Here is a 22,341-nt window from a genome sequence, read left to right as displayed (position 1 = left end):
GCGCATGAGGGGCAACAGATGGAAATTAGCTCATGGCTAAATCAAAATCAAATCAAAACTTTATATATAAATCGTTTTTCATACAAAGTTGTGACACAAAGTGCTACTATCCCATTATGTTCATTAAAGGGGGGGTATTATGCAAAATTGACTTTTTCAAGCTTTACATCATGTTATTATGTCATTCCCTCATTAAAAACATGCCTGAAGTGTTGCCTTGGCACATTCACGTATTTTTGAGTAATCTGTAAAAACTCTGATGGCGGCCATTTTAGGGATAGGTTTGCCTGAGTCCTCCTAGGAACGCCCCCACCTCCTGGAGACGCCTCTGAGCTTTCATCACCAGCCGAGTAACCAACCACTGCTCCTCAGCAGAACCCCCTCCCCACTGATGCCACAGACAGCGTGTGGAGGGGGCGTGTCGGAAAGGGTCAGAGATTCTTAAAGAGACAGAGGCCTATTTCAAGACATTCACTACAGACATTTTGAGAGAGCAATTTTATACAAGGCAGTTATTCTAATTTACTGCATTTACAGACCAACAGAAGGTTTCGTCATCATTGTAGTGTGCTATAGACTGGTGCTATGTGATTGAAAAAAAGCATAATACCCCCTCTTTAACATGCACTGGCCCCGACCAAATAATAATACTGAACACTTTCTCATGCTACAAGTCTCTATCGGTTTTCGGCTCTAGAGATATCTGCCTTTTATCAGAGTGAAATAGTGCTCAAGACAGAGCGAGTCAAAACAAAAGTCAAATGCATATAACTGAAAGTATTTTATCTACACTCTTGCCTCTTATTGTAATCGATTAATTCTATGTTGATGTTTTTATTGATTGTATTTGTTTTCTTATATTTATGCAACTGTGAAGCACTTTGAATTGCCTTGTGTATGAATTGTGCTCTACAAATAAACTTGCCTTGCCTTGCCTTTCAGCATTACTGTAGATTGGCCAAATATCGGGCTGTAATATCGGTCGACCTCTAGTCAGACGCTCAGCTCACAATCTAATATCTTCACATTACAAACGCAGGACTGCCCTCCTTATGACTTCAGCTGTGAATGGCTGGAATTCTGAACTTTTTAGGAGGAGATGGGTGAATCATGAATATTCATGAAAAGAACAAAAACTCCAAGCATGTTTCTGACAAGGGAACAGCATACCATGGTTGAAATAAAAAAAAAATGAAATAAAATGACAAGCCTTGACATTACTTAGTTATATACAAATAATTTTCTCAAACAAATCCTATCTCGGATCTCTGCATTGGCTAAAGCTGCTTGTGAGAATAAGTTACGAGCCCAAACAGATCCACCAGTGTTAAGAGTCAATGTTCATAAACAACTTTACACAATCACCACTTATTCACTAGAATCGTAATGAGACAATCAGCGTATCTGTTTCCTCCTGCGTGTCTGTGCGAAGGAGGAGTAAACTGTACACGGGACGCGCTTGGGGCCCGAGGCGGAGTTGGTGTGTGTGTGTGTGTGTTTTGCATACGTCTGAGCGAGGGCCGCTGGAGCGTGGGTGACAGATGAGAGGAGAGAGCAGAGATGACACAGCCGCACTCCCCTCTTTATTACTTTATCAGCGGCGGATTCAGACATGGGCCCCGGAGCAGTCAGCTGTGAGGCCCCGCGCGGAGCAGCGAGGCTGGAGCGAGGCTGGGGCGAGGCTGCAGCAGGCGCACACACGGCTCGGGGTTTTTCAATTGGACGCAAGTTAGTTATACTGCAGTTTGGGCTCTCAAGGCGGTTAGAGTCGGCTTGTGCGCTGCAGAATTCAGGACACAGGGACTATTTGCAATTTCATATACGTTGATCTGAGTGAAGACTGGAAAATGAACTGCTGAACTAACACAAGAAACACAAGAAACCCCAAACTGATTATTTTATATGATATTTCTAATAAAAAATGATTGACCACCATGAGGAATTCTTACTTCAGGGTTTATACAAGTAGCAGCAATACATATTTAATGCTAATAATAATGTTTTAGTGCCCAAATACTATATGTTTATTACCACAAACGCCAAAAATCTGAGCATATTTAAATTAATTGTGTGTAGGTCCAGGAAGTATTCATCATAGTGGAATTAAAGGGACTGAAATATCCCTTTAAATCCACTATGATGAATACTTCCTTTTTGACATAGGGCCTCATTTCCTAGTTATCCAGAGTGTTGCTGATTTCTGGAGATATTTTTCTTATTTCTTATTTTTGACGAGTTTTTTGCGGCGCTAGGCTAATGCTAGGCTAGCGCATTTCTATGGTATCAGCTAGCCTGCATTAAAAACAGTCTGACCCGCTCCACAGAGCACCTGAGGCAAATCACTTGTAACGCCAGACTAAACATCTAAATGTATGTGTCGATAGAGTAATTTCAACCATTTTGCATTTAAAATAACTTATATTTGAGCAGCATCAGCTTCGCGGTTGTATAAGCTACGCAGCGGCGGAGTGATCTGCTAGAAAATAGTCCCTCAAATTGCGATCATTCATGTGATGCAAGGTCAGTTATATTCCAAAAATTACTCTATCGACACAGACATTTATATCGTTAGTCTGCTGTTGGCCGCAGTTGGCCCACGGGCCGTAGTTTGGACACCCCTAAGTAAGGCCTTCCTTTTGGCATAAAATTAATCAGCAGTTAGGCTCTCGTGCCAAACAGCTTGAAGGTCCCGGGTTCGATCCTTGGCCAGGCGGGTGTTTGTGTGAGGAGCATGTTCTGCGTCTGTGTCGGTTTCCTCTGGGCTTTGGTTTACTCTATCACAAAAAAATATGTACAATAGGATCCCTTCTGGGGCCAGGACTCCCCGGAAAAGGAGTTTCTGAATCTCAATGGGACTTTACTGGTTAACCTCTTAACTCCCACCTGAACGGATCCCATTTTCTCCAGTTTGGCGTTACCCTAATCAAAAAGCTTCTTGGGAAAAAACACCAAAATACACAAAAATTCAACAAAAATTCAACAAAAATGTGACAAAAATTCAACAAAAATTCAACAAAAATTCAACAAAAATATGACAAAATTTCAACAAAAATGTGACAAAAATGTGACAAAAATTCAACAAAAAATCAACAAAAAACTCAACCAAAAAGTGACAAAAATTCAACAAAAATGTGACAAAAATGAAAAAAAAAAGAAGAAAAAAAAACATACAAAAGGTGACACAACACAGCAACAACGCGAGGAAAAAGATCAGTTTTGTGGGTCTTAGCTTTCAAATGAGGTGTTACACAGCCAAAAGAGGACAGAATGCATTTGGTTTAGGTGGGTGGTAAGAGGTTAAATAAAGGAAAAAAGAAAAGGAAAAGAAAAGAAAGAAAAAGAAAAGAGTAAATGTTTTTATGGCCCTTTTTAAGGAAGGTTAATGAATAGGGATAGGAGACTTTACACATAATAAATCATAATGAAAAAATGTTATTTAGCAGAATTGTATTACCATAGACATAAAAATGGAAAATCAAGATTGATCAAAACAAGGCATTATTATCACTGCCTCATTAATCCCATTTACTTTAACAGGCAATCTGAAAACATGGCTCCACTGACTGTGATGTGACTCTGTGCTGTTGTGATGTCAGACATAACAGAAGCGTTATATATTTGGAGTATTTGTAGTATTCTGTACAAAGTGCCTGGGTCCTCACCTCGGGGAAGTAGTCCTGGGGGAACTTCTCCTTCTCCAGCGTGGGGGTGTGCTCTAGTGTCTCCGTGCACGTCTCCCGTCCCACCACCTTCCGGAACTTCTTGGCTGCACGCGACACAGAGGATCATGGGAAAAGGGGGAGACAGAGATGGTTTATTGTTATTGACTCTGAAGGTTGATATTTAGGAAAGGCCTGTGTTTAAGTCAATAGGCTCAGCTTCCTCAGACAAGTGCTCCACCTGCTGGTCAGATGCGGGAACAGGGAGTCAGAGCTCGTGTGGTTCATGGGAAACTAATGAACTTTCTGCAAATTGATACACGTGACATTTTAGGGATGAAGACGTTAAAGCCGGACTGTGACAAAACATACTATACATATTTTTGTCACAATGGGCAGACAAAAATGCATTTAAATGACAAAATCTTAAAAGGAAAATTTCAACGAAGCCTGCAGTTGAACAAGTTTGGAGCAATCCATTTTGAACTTATGAAGTAAAGTCGATCAGCAACAGTATTTTCAAAGAAATATAGAATGGTGTTCTTTGCTGGTATTTAGTAATAATCTCAAACACATCTTTACACTTCGTTGGTTAGGAAATTGCTCTAAAACAGCTGAAGCAAATTATCCAGTAGTTTCACACAGTCATAAGTCCATCCCACATCCTCCTCTTGCTCCCCTTTGCTGCACATCTGTTTCAATAAAGAGAAAAGAAACAATACTGGCGGCCTGTGAGCCTGTGGTGAAGCTATGGAGAATGTTTTCACTTCATAATGAAAGGATCAAGCTTAGCAAGAGAAAAAGAAACAATAAAACAGCAACAAAAATGTGCCAAGACAATAAAAAAGCAAGAAAAACATGACAAAAAAACACAAAAACAATACAGCGACAAAAAGGTTGCGTTATCGTGACAAAAAAGTTAGAAACAGTTTTGAAGGCCTTAGCTTTCAAATGAGGCATAATACAATTTGGCTCTCCAGTCCTCTCCATTTTTTACTCACTACTGCCACCTCAGGTCATACGTGTAACTGCAGCTTCTATATTAAGCTCGTGCATGACGGCACTTCGGACCCGAATTAACACCTTTCTGAGTGACAGTGCAGGATTTTAGAGGCAGTTGTGGTGAACAGGTCTGGGCTCATTCTACACATTAGGACATTGTTGGAACATGTAGGGGGAGAAAAATGCATAATTTTAACATTTTTAAACTCCGTATAGTCCCTTTAAGAGACTTTTGGGAAAAGCCGAACTGGGGAAAATGCACTCGGATAGGCCGGATGTTAAGAGGTTAACTGTTTGCACATTTCCTGTCTATTTTGCACACCCTGATTGATCTTATTGAATGCCGAATGTAACAAGAGATCAATAAAGGATTGTGAGATCAATAAAGGAGTTTCTTATCTTAAAATACTACAGTTTTTTTGTAGTGTTTTTGTCTTATTTTCGTTGCTTTCCTCATGGCTTTTTAGTCGTTTAAAGGGACTATACGGAGTTTAAAAATGTTAAAATTAAGTATGTTCCAACAATGTCCTAATGTGTAGATTGAGCCCAGACCTGTTCACCACAACTGCCTCAACTGTCACTCAGAACGGTGTTAATTCGGGTCCAAAGTGCCGTCATGCACGAGCTTAATATAGAAGCTGCAGTTACATGTAAGACCTGAGGTGGCAGTAGTGAGTATAAAATGGCTAACTTGCATCTAGCCCCTTTAATCGGGGACTGGCCATTCTGGAAGAGCACAGAAGGGCCACTGGCTCTAGGGCCACCGGCCTGGCCTCTCACTTTTCTCCTTAACCTCCTCCTCCACACCCTGCCGTAATCGAGCTTTACCCAAATCTAGAAGCTTAAAAGAAAAAGCATCCAAAAACGAGGATGAAAACAGAACAAAAAATGTGCCGTAAAAGCAACAAAATGTGACCAAAACGTGACGACAAAGCAATGAAAAAAGCGATGAAAAAACAACAAAAACATGAAAAAAAAGAGACAAAAACACAACACCAAACAACAACAACGCGAGGAAAAAGTGACAAAAAAGTGACGAAAACATGACAAAAATGTGGCGATAAAAAGTTACCATCACTTTTCTAGATTTTAGCTTTCAAATGAGGCGTTACAGTGTTGCTCTCCACTCAAGAAGCCTTTAGATTTGGGTAAAGCCGAACTGGAGAAAATGCTCTCGGTTAATACGGGTGGCAAGAGGTTAACACATGTCTTTGTGGAAGTGTCGCATTTACGCTAATTTGGGCCGGGCTGGTCAGAGTCCAGGGCTGTTTTTCAGTCCCAGTCCGCCCCTGCCTTTAATGTCATGTTTTCGTCACGTTATTGTCACTTTTTTATCATGTTATTGTAGCTTTTTCATCATGTTTTTTTTTGCTATGTTCACGCTTTTAGATTTGGACTGAACTGGACAAAACATGCTCTGTTCAGGGTTAACGGTTAACCTCTTAACTCCCACCTGAACCTGCCGGAGAGGATCTTTTTCCCTCACATCATCAGATTTTTTTTCCATCATTTTTTTGTTGGTTATTCAACTCATTTTTGGAACTTTTTTGTCATGTTTTCTCAATTTTTTTTTTTTTTTTTGGTAAATTTTTTATCAAATTTTTGTCACATTTTGTCACATTTTTGTCATTTTTTCGTCCATTTTTTAATCCAATTTTTATCATTTTTTTGTCATTTTTTTGTGAAATTTGTGTCATTTTTTCATCAATATTTCGTCACTTTTTTGTCAATGTTTTCTCACTTTTTTGTCACATTTCCATCATTGTTTTCGTCTCAGTTTTATTGCTATTTTCACAGCTTTTTTCCAGAAGCTTTTGGACTGTGGTAAAGCCAAACTGGACAAAACATGCTCTGTTCAGGCGGGGGTTAACGGTTAAATGTGAATAGATTTGACCTAAAATGAGCTCAAATGCAAAGACGCGTTTCCCCTTCGTCCCGTCGGCCCGCCCCCCCTCCCCTCCGGGGCGCCCTGTCCTTCACTGGGGCGCCTGCTGCTAATACCGCCTCTAATGCGAGTCCGGCTCCCGCACATCTATATCCTCCCTTTAATTAGCCCGGCCATGGGACCCCGCGCCCCGCTGACACCTCCTCCTGATGGGACGGCCTTAACTGTCCAATAACCCTCCGCACGCCATTACGCCGCGGCCCCGAATCTTATGAATTAAATCCTAATATTAATAAGCATTACCATTCCGCCGCGCCTTTACATTATCCGCCGGGCCAATCTGAGCGCGCGCCTCTGATGGAATCGGGAATAGCCGGCAAATATGGGCGCGAGAATGGGGCCGCGGGATATGCAGGGGTGGAATGAGGGCCACGCGGCTTGACACGGCGCTCGCCATGTATTTATGCGTTTTGATAATAAGGAAATATAAAGAGGGCTCACCTTTGAAGTCAAACTGCTGGATGCTTTTCAAGGAATCGTGGATAAAGTAGAAACTGCCGAGCGCCTGCGGGGAAACGGGAAAAGAAACTGGTTACAAACGGCTGCTTTAAGAAAATGCATCAGTTAAAGGTTATATATTATGCTTTACTCAGACTTTGACAACAAACTTCTTCAGAACTCAAGAAATCTGGGACCATCTGCAAACAAACGGACTCATCTTCACCGAGAATTACCGCTCGGTGATGTAAGGACTACGGCGAGATACTTTCACCACTCTATCAAAATGTGGAATCAAAAATAACTCTTAATCAGACATTTATGAACAGTTCAACAGGTAGAACTCAACCATAAGAAATCATTGGACATAAATAAAACGCTAGGACATTTTTCTAATTGTACCTTTTTGTTCCTTGTGCTTTTAATGTATGTTTGTTAAAATAGTAAATAGTCAGTGATTTAAAAAGCAAAAAAAGAAATGATATAACATGAGATACAACATAACATGGATAGAACATCAATAAAAGTGCAAATTATAAGCCTTTTTAGAGGAGACAGAGGTAATTTGCTCTCTTGAACTATAAACTTTGACTTGAAAACATATAATTATCAAATTATGGAAACTATAACAGTGCAGGACATAAACACTTTATTTTACACTACCCTTGATACATTGTACCAAACTAAATTTAGTACAATCTAATGTGCTCTGTAACAATCTGTAATAACTTGTATGTAGTACATACACAATGGAATAACTTGTATTAGTACTTTGTAGGTACATAATGTGATAGGACCCGAGACCCTTAGGGCTAGGGCTTAAGGTTAGGGTTAGAGTTGTTTCTTATTGCATGTACCTTCAAACTACAAATACATATTATTCTATTGTGTATTTAACCTCTTAACTCCCACCTGAACGGATCCCATTTTCTCCAGTTTGGCTTTACCCTGATCAAAAAGCTTCTTAGGAAAAAAGCACCAAAATAGCCACAAAAAAATGAGAGGAAAACAAGGATGTAAACGCAACAAAAATTTGACAAAAATTCAACCAAAGAGTGACAAAAATTCAACAAAAATGTGACAAAAATTCAACAAAAAATGACAAAAATTCAACAAAAATGTGACAAAAACGAAAAAATAAAATAAAAATAAAAATAAAAAACATACAAAAGGTGACACAACACAGCAACAACGCGAGGAAAAAGATCAGTTTTGTGGGTCTTAGCTTTCAAATGAGGTGTTACACAGACCTATATAATGGCCAAAGAGGACAGAATGCATTTGGTTCAGGCGGGTGGTAAGAGGTTAACCCATGGGTACAAGTTATTACACATTGTTACAGAGCACATTACATTATAATAACTTAAGGTACAATGAATCAAGGGTTAGTGTAAAATAAAGTGTTACCGTGCTTTGTAACAATGTGTAATAACTTGCACCTATGGGTTAGATACAACATGGAATAATATGTATTTGTAGTTTGTAGGAACATAATGTAATAAGACATAATTCTAACTCTTAAGCCCTAAGGGTCTCGTGTCCTGTCACATTATGTACTTAATACAAGTTATTCCATTGTGTACATACTATATAGGTACAAGTTATTACCGATTGTTACAGAGCACATTACATTGCACTAAATTTAGTTAGGTACAATGTATCAAGGTAGTGTAAAATAAAGTGATACCAAAATTCCTGATTAATCCTCATAGTAACCCTATATCTGACCCATAAAGCTCTCCTTCTAATATCAAACCAAGTGTAATTGTATTTCTTCGTAATAGGCAGAAAAATGTTATTATTGTAATGCTCAGCTCAATCGAAATATCTTTGTAAAAAGCGAAGGAAAAGAAATCTAAAACTAGTGCCACACAAAGTATCACCAAATGATCGTTAGTACAATGGTGGACAAAATACCCACATCAAAAGAAGCAACAATGCATCACAAAATCCCAATGTTTTTTTCCATCTGACTCGACATCTGTTACTCTTTTTGCCTTTCCATTTCCAAAGTCGAAAAAAAAAATGTGTGGTCGCTTAAAAATGTGCAAAAGGTCAGTTGAATCTGAAACTGCGTAACCCTAAACCTTTTTTTCTTCCTCACACCTACAGCCGCTTGTACAATATTTCCCTAAATGTCAGTGTCACAGACGCTTGCAGAGGCTTTGCTTTGTAACGCACCCTTTCAAGCATACGGAAAAGAGTGGGAATGAGTGGAGCTTTGGCTGATAAACTGGGCAGGAGTGCCAGGTCTCACTTGGTTTCACAAACACTACACAACGCGCAGGTGCAGCGCATCGGTACAGTACCCTCCCAACGAGCCGCTCACTTCAGGGCAGTCCGCTAAACGTGGCCACAACAAGTCCACGTTTTCAAAAGGGACACATTCAGATGGACTTTTCAATGAGCGCAGATCGACTTCAATAGGCTTAAAATCTTAATTTTCCCAGTGAACAATCAGGAAACTTTCCCAGTCGGAGCGGAGGCCAATCAAAGTGTGTGGGAAGCTGCGGGGAGCGATGGGGATTTGACGCGGTTCACAGTCACTGCCTTTCTGTGGGCGCTTTACATTTAGGGCACAACACTCAGGCGGCTCAGGCTCAATCCGCTCTGTCTGTCTGCGGGACACCAGACAGACACCGGATCAGTCTATCACCCCTTTTTTACACGGGGCGGTTAGTAACGTACACTGCGTCCAAAAAGGTTAAAAGGGCATTTTGTTTTAAGGCCACATTAAGGTTAAAACGTCTCTAAAGAGTGACGGAAAATCTACTCCTAATACTAGATTCTGATAATGCCATTATTTTAGTGGGTTAACAAAATAAAGCATTTAATGTGTATATTTATGCTTCCTGTTTGCCCCCTGCAGCGACATCTTCATTGAGATGAGCTGGTCATGTCCCGCTCCCAGCAACGACAGGGAGGGATTTACCACCAAAAACGACGAGAAATAGTAATTAAATAAATGCTTGGATTTCATTCATTTTAGTGGGTGAAATGTTATGTAGTGTTGCTTTAACTTCTTAACTCCCGCCTGAACCGAGAGGATCTTTTTCCTCACGTCATCAGATTTTTTTTCCATCATTTTTTTGTTGGGTATTCAACTCATTTTTGTAGCTTTTTTTTTGTCATTTTTTCGGCATCTTTTTTATCACATTTAGGTCATTTTTTGGGTCATTTTTTTGTCACATTTTGGTAATTTTTTGGTCAAATTTGTATCACATTTTTGTCATTTTTCGTCACATTTTTGTCAATTTTTTATCACATTTTTGTAACATTTTTGTATTTTTTTTTGTCACATTTTGGTAATTTTTTTCATCAATTTTTCGTCACTTTTTTGTCAATGTTTTCTCACTTTTTTGTCACATTTCCATCATCGTTTTCATCTCAGTTTTGTTGCTATTTTCACAGCTTTTTTTCCAGAAGCTTTTGGATTGGGGGGTAAAGCCAAACTGGAGAAAATGTGCTCGGTTCAGGTGGGAGTTAAGGGGTTAAAGTGGTAGAAATAGAAGAGGAAAATCATCATGTGGAGTAGTGCTTGTGCAATTAGATTAGATCATTTAAAGTTTGATGTATTGAGGCAGAAAAATATCGCGATAAACGATATTATTGACTATAAAGATACTCGATATTGTCAACTCTAAAGCATAAAAATGACAGCAAACCTTTGCTCTGAAAGTCAATAAAGATGAAATATATTCAGTTAAAAATCAAAGTTTAGCAAAGAAAAAATAGGAAGAAAATGCTTCAAAATGGCCACAATATTTTTTGTTTATCTGCTTTTTTCAAATGAATATTCTGCGTACTTAAAGGGACTATACGGAGTTTAAAAATGTTAAAACTAAGCATTTTCATCCCCCTACATGTTCCAGCCATGTCCTAATGTGTAGAATGAGCCCATGCTTATTCACTACAAGCTTAATATAGAAGGTGCAGTTACTGGTATGACCTGAGGTGGCAGTAGTGAGTATAAAATGACGAACTTGCATCTAGTCCCTTTAATATCAACCAATTTTACTGTAGAAATAGTGAGGAAATTCAAGTTGAATAAATGACCCCTGGTTTCACTCAGGAAAACGAACCTCGGCAGTAGTATTCCAGCGTTAGCATTCGGCTGTTCAGAGCGTTAGCAACAGCAGCCCTCCTCACGGGGAAGCGTTGCATAATCATGAAGCCACACACACACAATTACTTACTAAAGTCGAGATGCCCTTAAAGAGACTAGATGCAAATTGGCCATTTTAAACTCGCTACTGCCACCTCAGGTCATACGTGTAACTGCAGCTTCTATATTAAGCTCCTTTTTGACACCTTTTTGAGTGACCGGATTTTAGAGGCAGTTGTGGTGAACAGGTCTGAGCTCATTCTACACATTAGGACATTGCTGGAACATGTAGGGGGAGGAAAATACTTAGTTTTAACATTTTTAAACACTGTATAGTCCCTTTAAGCCTCAATAAACTGGGCTTTCAGAAAAAAGTGCATGAATCCCCCACTTTATTCACCGTTATGTGCTTATACATAACAAGGCATTGCTTTGGAGATGTCTGTTAACCTCTTAACTCTCGCCTGAACCGAGAGGATCTTTTTCCTCACGTCATCAGATTTATTTTCCATCATTTTTTTGTTGGGTATTCAACTCATTTTTGTAACTTTTTTGTCATTTTTTGTCATTTTTTGTCACATTTTTGTCATTTTTTTTGGCCATTTTTTGTATTTTTTGTGTTTTATTTTTAATCAAATTTTTGTCATTTTTGGGTCACATTTATTTCATTTTTTTGTCACATTTTTTTCATTCTTTCTTCAATTTTTCGTCACTTTTTTGTCAACGTTTTCTCACTTTTTTGTCACATTTCCATCATTGTTTCCGTCTCAGTTTTGTTGCTATTTTCACACCTTTTTTCCAGAAGCTCCTGGACTGGGGTAAAGCCAAACTGGAGAAAATGTGCTCGGTTCAGGTGGGAGGTAAGGGGTTACAAGTACTTACAAGTGCTTTCCAAATACTAAATAGTGTGTAGCTCTTATTTAACGCCTCAATTTCCAGCATTATCGCCCATTTTACTGCAGAAACACAAAGGGCATATTTACACGAGGCCTGATTTATTGCGGCAATTTTTGGGGCCCTGTTTAGAACTAATTCATTACTTGGACCGTGCCACCGAATAAAGTAGCTCGCTGGCACAATCAGCTGATGAAATTTACAGCCTGTGCTTTGACATTGAGTGACATAGCGGCTTTTGATACAGCGACTATTTATTTAGAGTCCCTTATTGACCTTTTGGACCGAGTTTTTATCCCCCCCCCAACCGGCTAAATGCATATAGTCCCCGGTTTTGACAAGCGCCACGGAGCAAATTATGAATTGTCAAACCGTGATGTATAGTTGTATAAAAATAGCTGCACTCGGGTTTCGGTGGGTACAGAAAAAAAAAAAAAAAAGCATTGAAACCTCACTTTTGAGCTAACGTGGGCTTCTCACTCTTAACAAACGACCAAAGCATCAGCTACAACCATCCGTCAAAACCGAAAGCCCGTTCATTTTCTGTCGCGCCAGGTAATTAATCGCGTAAATATTCCCTTCAATTTGGAAAAATAAGATAGTGCATGGCAATTTCATCTTATTCACCTCTATGTCATACTCGAGCGGAGCCACTTTGACTTGCTGAGATTCCCTAAAACAAACCGTTAGCGATGGCGGCGGCGCCTTTTGACAAATCGCGCCGCTTTAGCTCGCTCCTCCTTGGCGTCAGGTCTCAATCTGTCTTTGTCTCCGAGTCCGCTGGCGCATTGAGGTGAAAGCGAACATAAAAACAAGTAAAAACCTCTTAACCTCTTAACTCCCGCGTGAACCGAGAGGATCTTTTTCCTCACGTCATCAGATTTCTTTTCCATAATTTTTTTGTTGGGTATTCAACTCATTTTTGTCACTTTTTGTCATTTATAGTCACATTTTTGTCATTTTTTCGTCAATTTTTTTCATCACATTTTTTGTCATTTGTTTTACATTTTTGTCATTTTTTTGTCCAATTTTTATCACATTTTTGTCACATTTTGTCAATTTTTTGTCATTTTTTTCACATTTTTGTCATTTTTTGTCACATTTTGTCACATTTTTGTCATTTTTTTTATTTTTTGTCAAATTTTTATCACAATTTTGTCTTTTTTTGTCACATTTTTGTCTTTTTTTTACATTTTTGTCATTTTTTTGTCCAATTTTTATCACATTTTTGTCATTTTTTTTGTTATTTTTTGTCACATTTTTGTCATTTTTTTTGTCAAATTTTTATCACATTTTTGTCACATTTTGTCAATTTTTGTCATTTTTTTCACATTTTTGTCATTTTTTGTCACATTTTGTCACATTTTTGTCATTTTTTTGTTATTTTTTTGTTATTTTTTCATAATTTTTTGTCAATTTCTTGTAACATTTTCGTCCATTTTTTTCATCACATTTTTTGTCATTTTTTTTGTCAAATTTTTATCAAATTTTTGTTGTTTTTTTGTCACATTTTTGTCTTTTTTTCCACATTTTTGTCATTTTTTGTCAAATTTTTATCACATTTTTGTCACATTTTTGTATTTTTTTGTCACATTTTGTCACATTTTTGTCATTTTTTTCAAATTTTTGTCACATTTTTGTGACATTTTTGCCAATTTTTCATCACTTTTTTGTCAATGTTTTCTCACTTTTTCGTCACATTTCCATCATCGTTTTCGTCTCCGTTTTGTTGCTATTTTCACAGCTTTTTTTTCAGAAGCTTTTGGACTGGGGTAAAGCCAAACTGGAGAAAATGTGCTCGGTTCAGGTGGGAGTTAAGGGGTTAGAGTAGTAGAAATAGAAGGGGAAAATCATCATGTGGAGTAGCGCTTTGACTTGCTGAGAGTCCCTAAAACAAACCGTTAGCGGCGGTGGCGGCGGCGCCTTTTGACAAATCGCGCCGCTTTAGCTCGCTCCTCCTTGGCGTCAGGTCTCAATCTGTCTTTGTCTCCGAGTCCGCTGGCGCATTGAGGTGAAAGCGAACATAAAAACAAGTAAAAAAAATAAGACTTGGAGGGGGTTTTCCTGGAAGCTCGTCTCCGAGGATGTGGTGGGGGGGGGGGGAAGTTGTGACCTTCTATGTCCCCGTCCCGCGAAAGGGAAAAGGGAAGAGCGGGAGAGCGGAAAAAAGGGGAAGGCAGAGGATTCGTTGGAGAGAGAGCGGCGGGTTTTTTCGGGGTCGGCGGCTTCTCATCAATTAAATGTGCGACAGTGTTTTTATCCGTCCGCCGGCCTGATATGTCAAGGAGATGGGCAGGACCTCGGTGTTTGCGCTTTTGACAAATCAGCAAATGTTGAATCTCAAGATGTGCCCCGCGCTTCATGAATAATGCAGAGGCCCGCGGGCGCAGAGACACACGTGGGCCAAACAAGCGTTTTTTAGCTGTGGCCACTTGTAGCCTGTTCGTTTCCATGGCAACATAAGGGGCCGTCTCTCTCTTTTACAGGTCCAAGGTGACAATTAAGTGACATAGCTGGTATAATTGTAAAAAAACTTAAATCAGAAGAGCATTGTTTACTTTTAGTTGGTTTACTTTCTTAACCTCTTAACTGCCGCCTGAACCGAGAGGATCTTTTTCCTCACGTCATCAGATTTTTTTTCCATCATATTTTTGTTGGGTAGTCAACTCATTTTTGTAACTTTTTTGTCATTTCTTTTTCATTTTTTTGTAATTTTTTGTCACATTTTTGTCATTTTTTGTCAACTTTTTTAATTTTTTTGTCATTTTTTGACACATTTTTGTCATTTTTTTATCCCATTTTTGTCACATTTTTGTCATTTTTTTGTTGTCTTTTTTGTCATTTTTTGTCAACTTTTTGTAATTTTTTTGTCATTTTTTGTCACATTTATGTCTTTTTTTGTCAATTTTTTATCCATTTTTTGTCATTTTTTTGTCTTATTTTTTGTCATTTTTCGTCAATTTTTTGTCAATTTCTTGTGACATTTTTGCCACTTTTTCATCAATTTTTCGTCACTTTTTTGTCAATGTTTTCTCACTTTTTGGTCACATTTCCATCATTGTTTTCGTCCGTTTTGTTGCTATTTTCACAGCTTTTTTGGACTGGGGTAAAGCCAAACTGGAGAAAATGTGCTCGGTTCAGGTGGGAGTTATTAAGGGGTTAATTGTTTTGAAATTTACTCTGTCCACCTTGTTCAGCCCCGCCCACTTTTGTGTAAAAAAAAGCATTTCCGGGTTAGAGTTAGCACTTCCTGTGATCGGGGATTTCAATTATTGTCAATCAAAGCAGAATAAAAACAAAAACATATCAGGAATAAACGGAAAGCTCGCAAAAAACAGCGTATCTGCGACTCTGCATTGATGGTTTGGATGGAAGGATCTGTAAAGAACCAAAGCCGAATATTTTGCAGGATTGTGACAATAAATATATCGATTTAGCATTAAATTGCGATATTTTGCAAAACGATACGATACCAATACCTTTTACTCTGATATTGATGCTTTTGATGACATCGTGCATATTAATGACCGACGTCCTGCATGTTATTGAGAAATGGGGATGCACGGTACGATACTAGATCAGAAGCCGGTGCCGGAAAAAAATTCTGGATATAGAAACTTTTCTGCGGGTGGAAAAAAAAACAGTCCGTGGGTTTTGTGTCCATGCTGATATCCATGTAAGACCGGCAAAATCTAGCTTATCCCTTCGATATCTGAAACAACAAAAACCTAAGGCAATCAGAGCTGCTAATTCAGCGAGGGAAGGAAAGTCGGATTTTCCTGCCGCGCCAAACGCCACTTAATCACTCCCCAAAACGAACGATAAACACGTCTCTAAGCGGTTATCCTTGCAATCGCAAAAAAAAACCTGCTTAACCCGCATCCCTGTAAACATTTATATGACTCCAAATCCTCCCAGTGGCAGTAATCGCTGTAGCTTTTTGGCTCTGCCTCTTCTGCCCTCTTTAAGAACCCATTATATTAGCACTGAGCAATTAATCCATTTGTCCCATTACAACAACAGCCTCCAAACGGCCATTACCCCTCTCTGCGCTGACAGGCTCCCCACCCGCGGCTCTACAATGGCCTGTGTCAAGTGTATGTTTGTCACGTCCCCTCCTTATTGATTAGCTGCCAGATTCACTTGAAATAATTAAAAGAATATTCTACATATTTATAAACCCCACTGCCACGGCGGCTACTTAATTTCCCATTAGTATGATGCAGTCTATTAAGTGCGGGGTGATACAGGGAGGGAGAGAGAGAGGGGGGGGAGGGAAAGAGGGGGAGCGCAGGGAGATGAGTAATCGCCCCCGATCCAGGACAGAAAGACAATAACCGGGCGATAAAGGTGCTGGGTTTATGCCTTGTTCTGGCAAAAGGTTTCGCTTATCGGGGCTGGAATTGAAACAGCTCTGGAGATAAGAGAATAAACGGTTTGTTCGCACACACTGGAGAACCAATTTGTGCATGAGCGGACAGTTAAGCCCTTAAGGAGATCGATATCGTTCACCGTCAACACGCCGCAGATAATCCTTTGACTCCTTGGACAAGCTACAGCTGCATTTAAGAGGTAAAAAAAAAAAGACCAAAAGAAAGTCACAACCTGGATCTAACTAACTGTTACGATCTTGGGTTGATTGGTCAAGTTCAGGTTCAGCAACAACCAATGAATCGGATCAGCTGACAACCTCAACATCCTGAACAAGTAGGTTGATCTCCAAATGGCATGTTTCAAGATGACAATACCTGGGGCTGTCACGATAATCACGATATCGACTTATCGTTTAATAAATGACAAATAAACAGTTTAAAAATGTCAAAATGACGTATTTTCCACATGTTCCAGCCATGTCCCTGATGTGTAGAATGAGCCCAGACCTGTTCACCACAACTGCCTCTAAAATCCTGCACTCAAAAAGTTGTTACTTCGGGTCCGAAGTGCCGTCATGCACGAGCTTAAGATAGAAGGTGTAGTTACACGTATGACCTGAGGTGGCAGTAGTGAGTATAAAATGGCCAACTTGCATCTAGCCCCTTTAACTGTAATTTTTAAGCTTTAGAGTGAGTTTCTGAGGCATTATAAGTAGGGATGCGGAGCCGATACTGGAAAAAATATGTTATCGGGTATCGGCTACAAATATCCGATACTGAACCGATACTAGTGTTGGTTCTCAACTCCTTAAAAACGGAAATTTTGCGACCTGAATCTAAGCAAATAGGGGCTTGCTGTATATCATTGTAAAGCTAATATCATGGGGAATTCAATCGCTGAGTGAGCTTTAACCTCCACAAATGTATTTTTGGTCACTGCGCAATATTCAGTGGTTAGCAATGGCATGCTAGAGTTAGCGGGAGCATGCTAATGCTAACGAAAACTAATCAAGGCTGGGACAGAAACTATAGAAACCAGGGCTGTGCAATTAATCAAAATACGATTACGATTTCGCTTACAACAGTAAACAATTACAAAATTAGCATAATCGCAAAAAACTGATAATAATTTTATTTAATAAAAAAAGAAAAAAAAATTCTTCAATTTAAAAAAAAAAAAATGTCTTTGGCCGTTTTTTTTTTTTTTTTTTTGCAAAGCAGACGTTGCGTTATTTCAGGCCGCTGGAATTATTTTCCCTTCGCTTTTCACGTGCCATGGCTCATGCTTTTGTCTGACGTAAAAACAAACAGCGCTGTGTGATGTCATCAGGCCGCGCTGCTCAGTTTACTTGCGCAGGTGTGAGGGCTGGCCAGCAGGGGGCAGGTGTGAAACAGGGACCTCTCTTTAATCAAGGCGTACTTGAAATCATTTGTACTTTTATGACTGTCCAGAAAACATAAATTGTACTGTTTTGATTAATAAATAAATAAAATAAAGATAGACTTTTTTTTTAAAGGCAACAAATAATCGTTTGAATAAAAGCGTGATTTCAATTATGACAAAAATAATCGTGATTATTATTTTTTCAATAATCGAGCAGCCCTACTAGAAACACCTAAAGTAGCCAAACAAAATCTGGCATCAATTATAATCTCTAAGGTCTTCTGTCATATTGTTTATCATGATGCCTCAATACACCAAGAGTCCAGATCTTAATCCCATTCAGAAGATCTTTAATGCAACACTGGGTCTTTTGACGTTGCTGAAGCTTATTGAAACAATGTCACAGCAATTTTTTATGTGGCAACCGTCTTTTTAGTTTATGTAGAGAAAAACACTATGAACTAGGTATAAAGCTTTTTTTAATCAATCCAGGCTTACTTGTTATTTACATAAACATGACAATATCGCTCAGAGTTGTAAAAAACCTGCTTATAAACTCATCCCTGTGAAGAAACAGGGTGTTAGACTAGGAAAGTTCGGTATAAGTTTGGACCACAACACTCCTCGTTCAATGTTTGAAACTCCCCAAAAAATATGGGGCTTTGAAGCAATGTATTTTAATCTATGCCAAATGTCATAAACCATAAAGAAAACGCTTTGTCTGAGAGGGAGCGTCGGACTCAACACAAAAGCTACGTCAGATCAAATCGGAGACTCGTCCTGCATGTAAACGTACACGGGGCGGCGATACATATGGCAGCTTTGAATGTGCAGCGAGCAATGACATTTCCGAGGGCCCGGATGATAAGGGCAGAACAAGTCCCCATAGACCGGCGAATAGAGACTGGAGCGGAGCAGTACATTTCCTGCATACTCCGCTCGGCTGAATGCTTTATCGATACCGGGGGCTGCAGAAATTAGTTCTAGCCGGTGGACAGAAGCAGGAATCGCGTGACCTCTGAATAGATTTCCTGCGTTTAATGTGAAAAATGAGCCATAAACCAAACATAAAAGTAATAATTTTTCCTCAAGGTCTCACCTCCAATCTGCGCGGAGGGAGACTGTCCGGTCCCGGGAGAGGCGAGTGCAACTGGACAACTTCGCGGGGTATTATAGCGTCCCGGGACAGAGCAGGACTGCACGGGGGATGCATCATGATGAGCGAGTGGCTTTAATGGCGACTTCAGCAGATGCACAGTAATAAGACCCCGATGTCACACACTCTTCACTGTTAACTGTGGTTTTTATGTTGGTGTGCAGTAGTGGGACGTAATGGGGCAGGTTTTTTTTTATTACTACTATCACTAGTACAAGTACTCCTGGCTACAGCATCTTCCAGTACTGCCAATACTATGACTACAACCACAGATTATGTCATGTGTATATCGGGCAGATTACAGACAAGTGATTGGGCAGATTATTATGAACAGTGAAATAAGGATTAGAGACATGGAACAGGCCACACCTACACTTGCCACACACACGGTTCAACTGTGGAAATTTAGTGAATGAAAAACCTTTGACTCTGAACATTTAAAAAAAAAAGGGCCAAAAAATAGGCCAGGATGAATGAGGGTGTGTTTGAGAGTGCGAGTGGGTACGGCTGTGCAATTACGATTTCGATTATTACACATAACAATTAAAAAATGTGCATAATCGCTAATTTTTTGGGGGAAAAATATATATATTTTGCTTATATTTTGTCCATCTGAAGTGATCTCACGAAGCAAAGAAAACTTATTGTTTCATGTCGTATTTCACGTGCCAGGGCTCATGCTTCTGCCTGACACAAAACAAACAGCGCTGTGTGATGATGTCATCAGGCCACGCTGCTCAGTTTACTTGCGCAGGTGTGAGGACTCGCCAGCAGGGGGCAGGTGTGAAACAGAGACCTCTCCTCAATCGAGGCATACTTGAAATCATTTGTACTTTCATGACCGTTCAGAAAACAGAAAATATTCAGCATAGTTTTTGATTCATAGAACCATAACATAAGGGAACAAATAATAGTTGGAATAATCGTGATTTCAATTATGATTAAAGGGGGGGTATTATACAAAATCAACTTTTTCAAGCTTTACATCATGTTATTATGTCATTCCCTCATTAAAAAACATGCCTGAAGTGTTGCCTTGGCACATTCACGTATTTTTGAGTAATCTGTAAAAACTCTGATGGCAGCCATTTTAGGGACAGGTTTGCCTGAGTCCTCCTAGGAACGCCCCCACCTCCTGGAGACGCCTCCGAGCTTTCGTCACCAGCCGAGTAACCAACCACTGCTCCTAAGCAGAACCCCCTCCCCACTGATGCCACAGACAGCGTGTGGAGGGGGCGTGTCGGAAAGGGTCAGAGGTTCTTAAAGAGACAGAGGCCTATTTCAAGGCTTTCGCTACAGCCATTTTGAGAGAGCAATTTTATACAAGGCAGTTATTTTAATTTACTGCATTTACAGACCAACAGAAGGTTTGGTCATCATTGTAGTGTGATATAGACTGGTGCTATGTGACTGAAAAAAGCATAATACCCCCTCTTTAAAATTGTTTTATTTTATTTTTTAATTCAGTAATCGAGCAGCCCTACGAGTGGGGGATCAAAAGTGGTCGTGTTGACATGCATGAGACCCATGTGTGTACATCAACATTGACTGTTAATGAACACAAAATTAAAAAGTGGCCAAGAGTTTGGATTTTAGATTATGAAATTATGTTAATGCCTATTTGATGTAACATAAAGTTCATTTGATAATTGATATTAATCTCGTTTATTGATCTAACAATGGATAAAGGGGACCATTCACTTCATCACTCACAGCTGCCACTTTTAAGAACGTCTCTTGGTATTGGTATCGGTATTGGTTAATGTAATTGTAACTAATGATTTGTTTTCTTGATTTTCATTGTGTTTTTAGTGCTTTTTTTTTAATGCCTTTTATTCTATTTTTACTATGTTTGGTGTTACTGTGAGGCACATTGAGTTGTCATGTACATGAAATGTGCCATACAAATAAACTTGCCTTGCCTTGGCTAGTATCCGGTATCGGTAGACACTCAAACCCCCTGTATCGGTACAAAAAATCCGATGGATCGGCGCATCTCTAATTTAGATTGGTGGACACTGAGCCACTGGCAGTCACCAATAGTGGCCTTTCTTCGAGTTTTCAAGTTCTCCCATACTTAGTCTCCATACCATCTTGGGTACTCAGCCTCATGTCTATGAAAGGCACAGTACAAATAAATTTACTTCGTCCGGCTACAATTTTCTCAAAGCTTCCTTATTCTTCTCCTCATTTCTGGATGCATTACTGAATCTATGCTTTCATTAAAACTGGGCAATACGGCTGCAGAAATACCCGGAAATTTAATTCTAGGTAATAAAGATTAAAGTCAAGCTCCTTAAAGTTCTTCATCATGAGCAAACCTCGCAGAGAAATTGGTTTCTATGGCAGAGCGGGGCAGGTATCGACCTGTCCCAAATTAAGCTTCGAGGCAGACTGTCCATTCTCCTCGGGCCCACCTGAACCAGGCAGACGCGACAAGGCTTTTTTCATTACATTTCCGTAACACTGTTTGCATTTTTAACCAGCTCAATTCCCCCAAACTCTGCGCGCTGTTCAGACAAACTCCTTGCCTTACAGTAGGAAGATGTCATAGAAGTCTGAGTCTAAGGGCTTTTGGCGGCCTGTTTCCGGACTTCATTATCCTAAAATCTGCCCCGATACGCTTCGACATGCGCTCACGATTGATCTCAAAACCACTGATTTTATTTTCTTTTGAGGAAAACATTATGGATGGGTCTAAACAAGGCATAATTGTCCAAACCTACGGGCCCGCTCCTGACCTGCCAACAATCCTGGACCAAGGTTGGCTGCCTCCCTGGGAAAAAATATCGTGCATTAATTTCATTTAGTCTCCCCTCCAACATTCAATGGTAGAAGTTAATTAAATTGCTTGTCCATTGTGTTCATCCACTTACAAAGTTAATGATATTGTGCCGGGGAATTAAAGAGCGTTTTATAAAGCGCGTGGGATGGGAGCTGGCAGGCACTACATTGCCCGGTTGAACTCTGTCATTCGGCGGGCTGCGGGACCCGGTAATTAGCGGCGAAATGGATGCTTCCATCTGCCAATTTCCTGCCACGCTCATCAGTCGTGCCGCCGCTCCCCTAACCTGCCCGGCAAAGGGGTCTAAAGCAATAAAACCATCATAGCAATGACATTCACCGCGTAGGAAAAATGAAAAAAAAAAAAAAAAAACAGAAAGGTGCCTATACATGAGTGAGTCAGACTTTTAAAGCTGCTCCGGACCGTAGGAACATCAGTGGCCCGGCAGACCCAGGAGTTTGATAACTTTATTTGAAATATAGTCTTAATTAAGAAGAATATCCATCTCAATTAAATTTAATGGGTCATTTCGGCGCGGGTCAGATATGCAGAGGAACGGCGATGGAAAGATGATGGATGGTCATACGGTGCCAGAAATAG

General features: G+C 39.7%; 1 protein-coding gene across 2 annotated transcripts in view; it reads right to left on the bottom strand.

The window, feature by feature from the left end:
- The window catches only part of inpp5a (inositol polyphosphate-5-phosphatase A), a 350,565-nt gene that overhangs the window by 179,272 nt on the left and 148,952 nt on the right, over nucleotides 1–22,341 (bottom strand). For both annotated transcript variants that reach the window (XM_079560596.1, XM_079560595.1), the window contains exons 5-6: nucleotides 7,048–7,111; nucleotides 3,663–3,766 (exon numbers count right to left, since the gene is read on the bottom strand). In XM_079560596.1, the coding sequence (XP_079416722.1) occupies nucleotides 3,663–3,766; nucleotides 7,048–7,111 (168 nt within the window). The remainder of the gene's footprint in view (nucleotides 1–3,662; nucleotides 3,767–7,047; nucleotides 7,112–22,341) is intronic.

Source organism: Gobius niger, assembly GCF_951799975.1.
Source record: "Gobius niger genome assembly, chromosome: 7".
Classification (NCBI taxonomy): Eukaryota; Metazoa; Chordata; class Actinopteri; order Gobiiformes; family Gobiidae; genus Gobius; species Gobius niger.
Note: the sequence above shows the minus strand (reverse complement) of the source record. Positions and strands in the feature narration are given on the sequence as shown.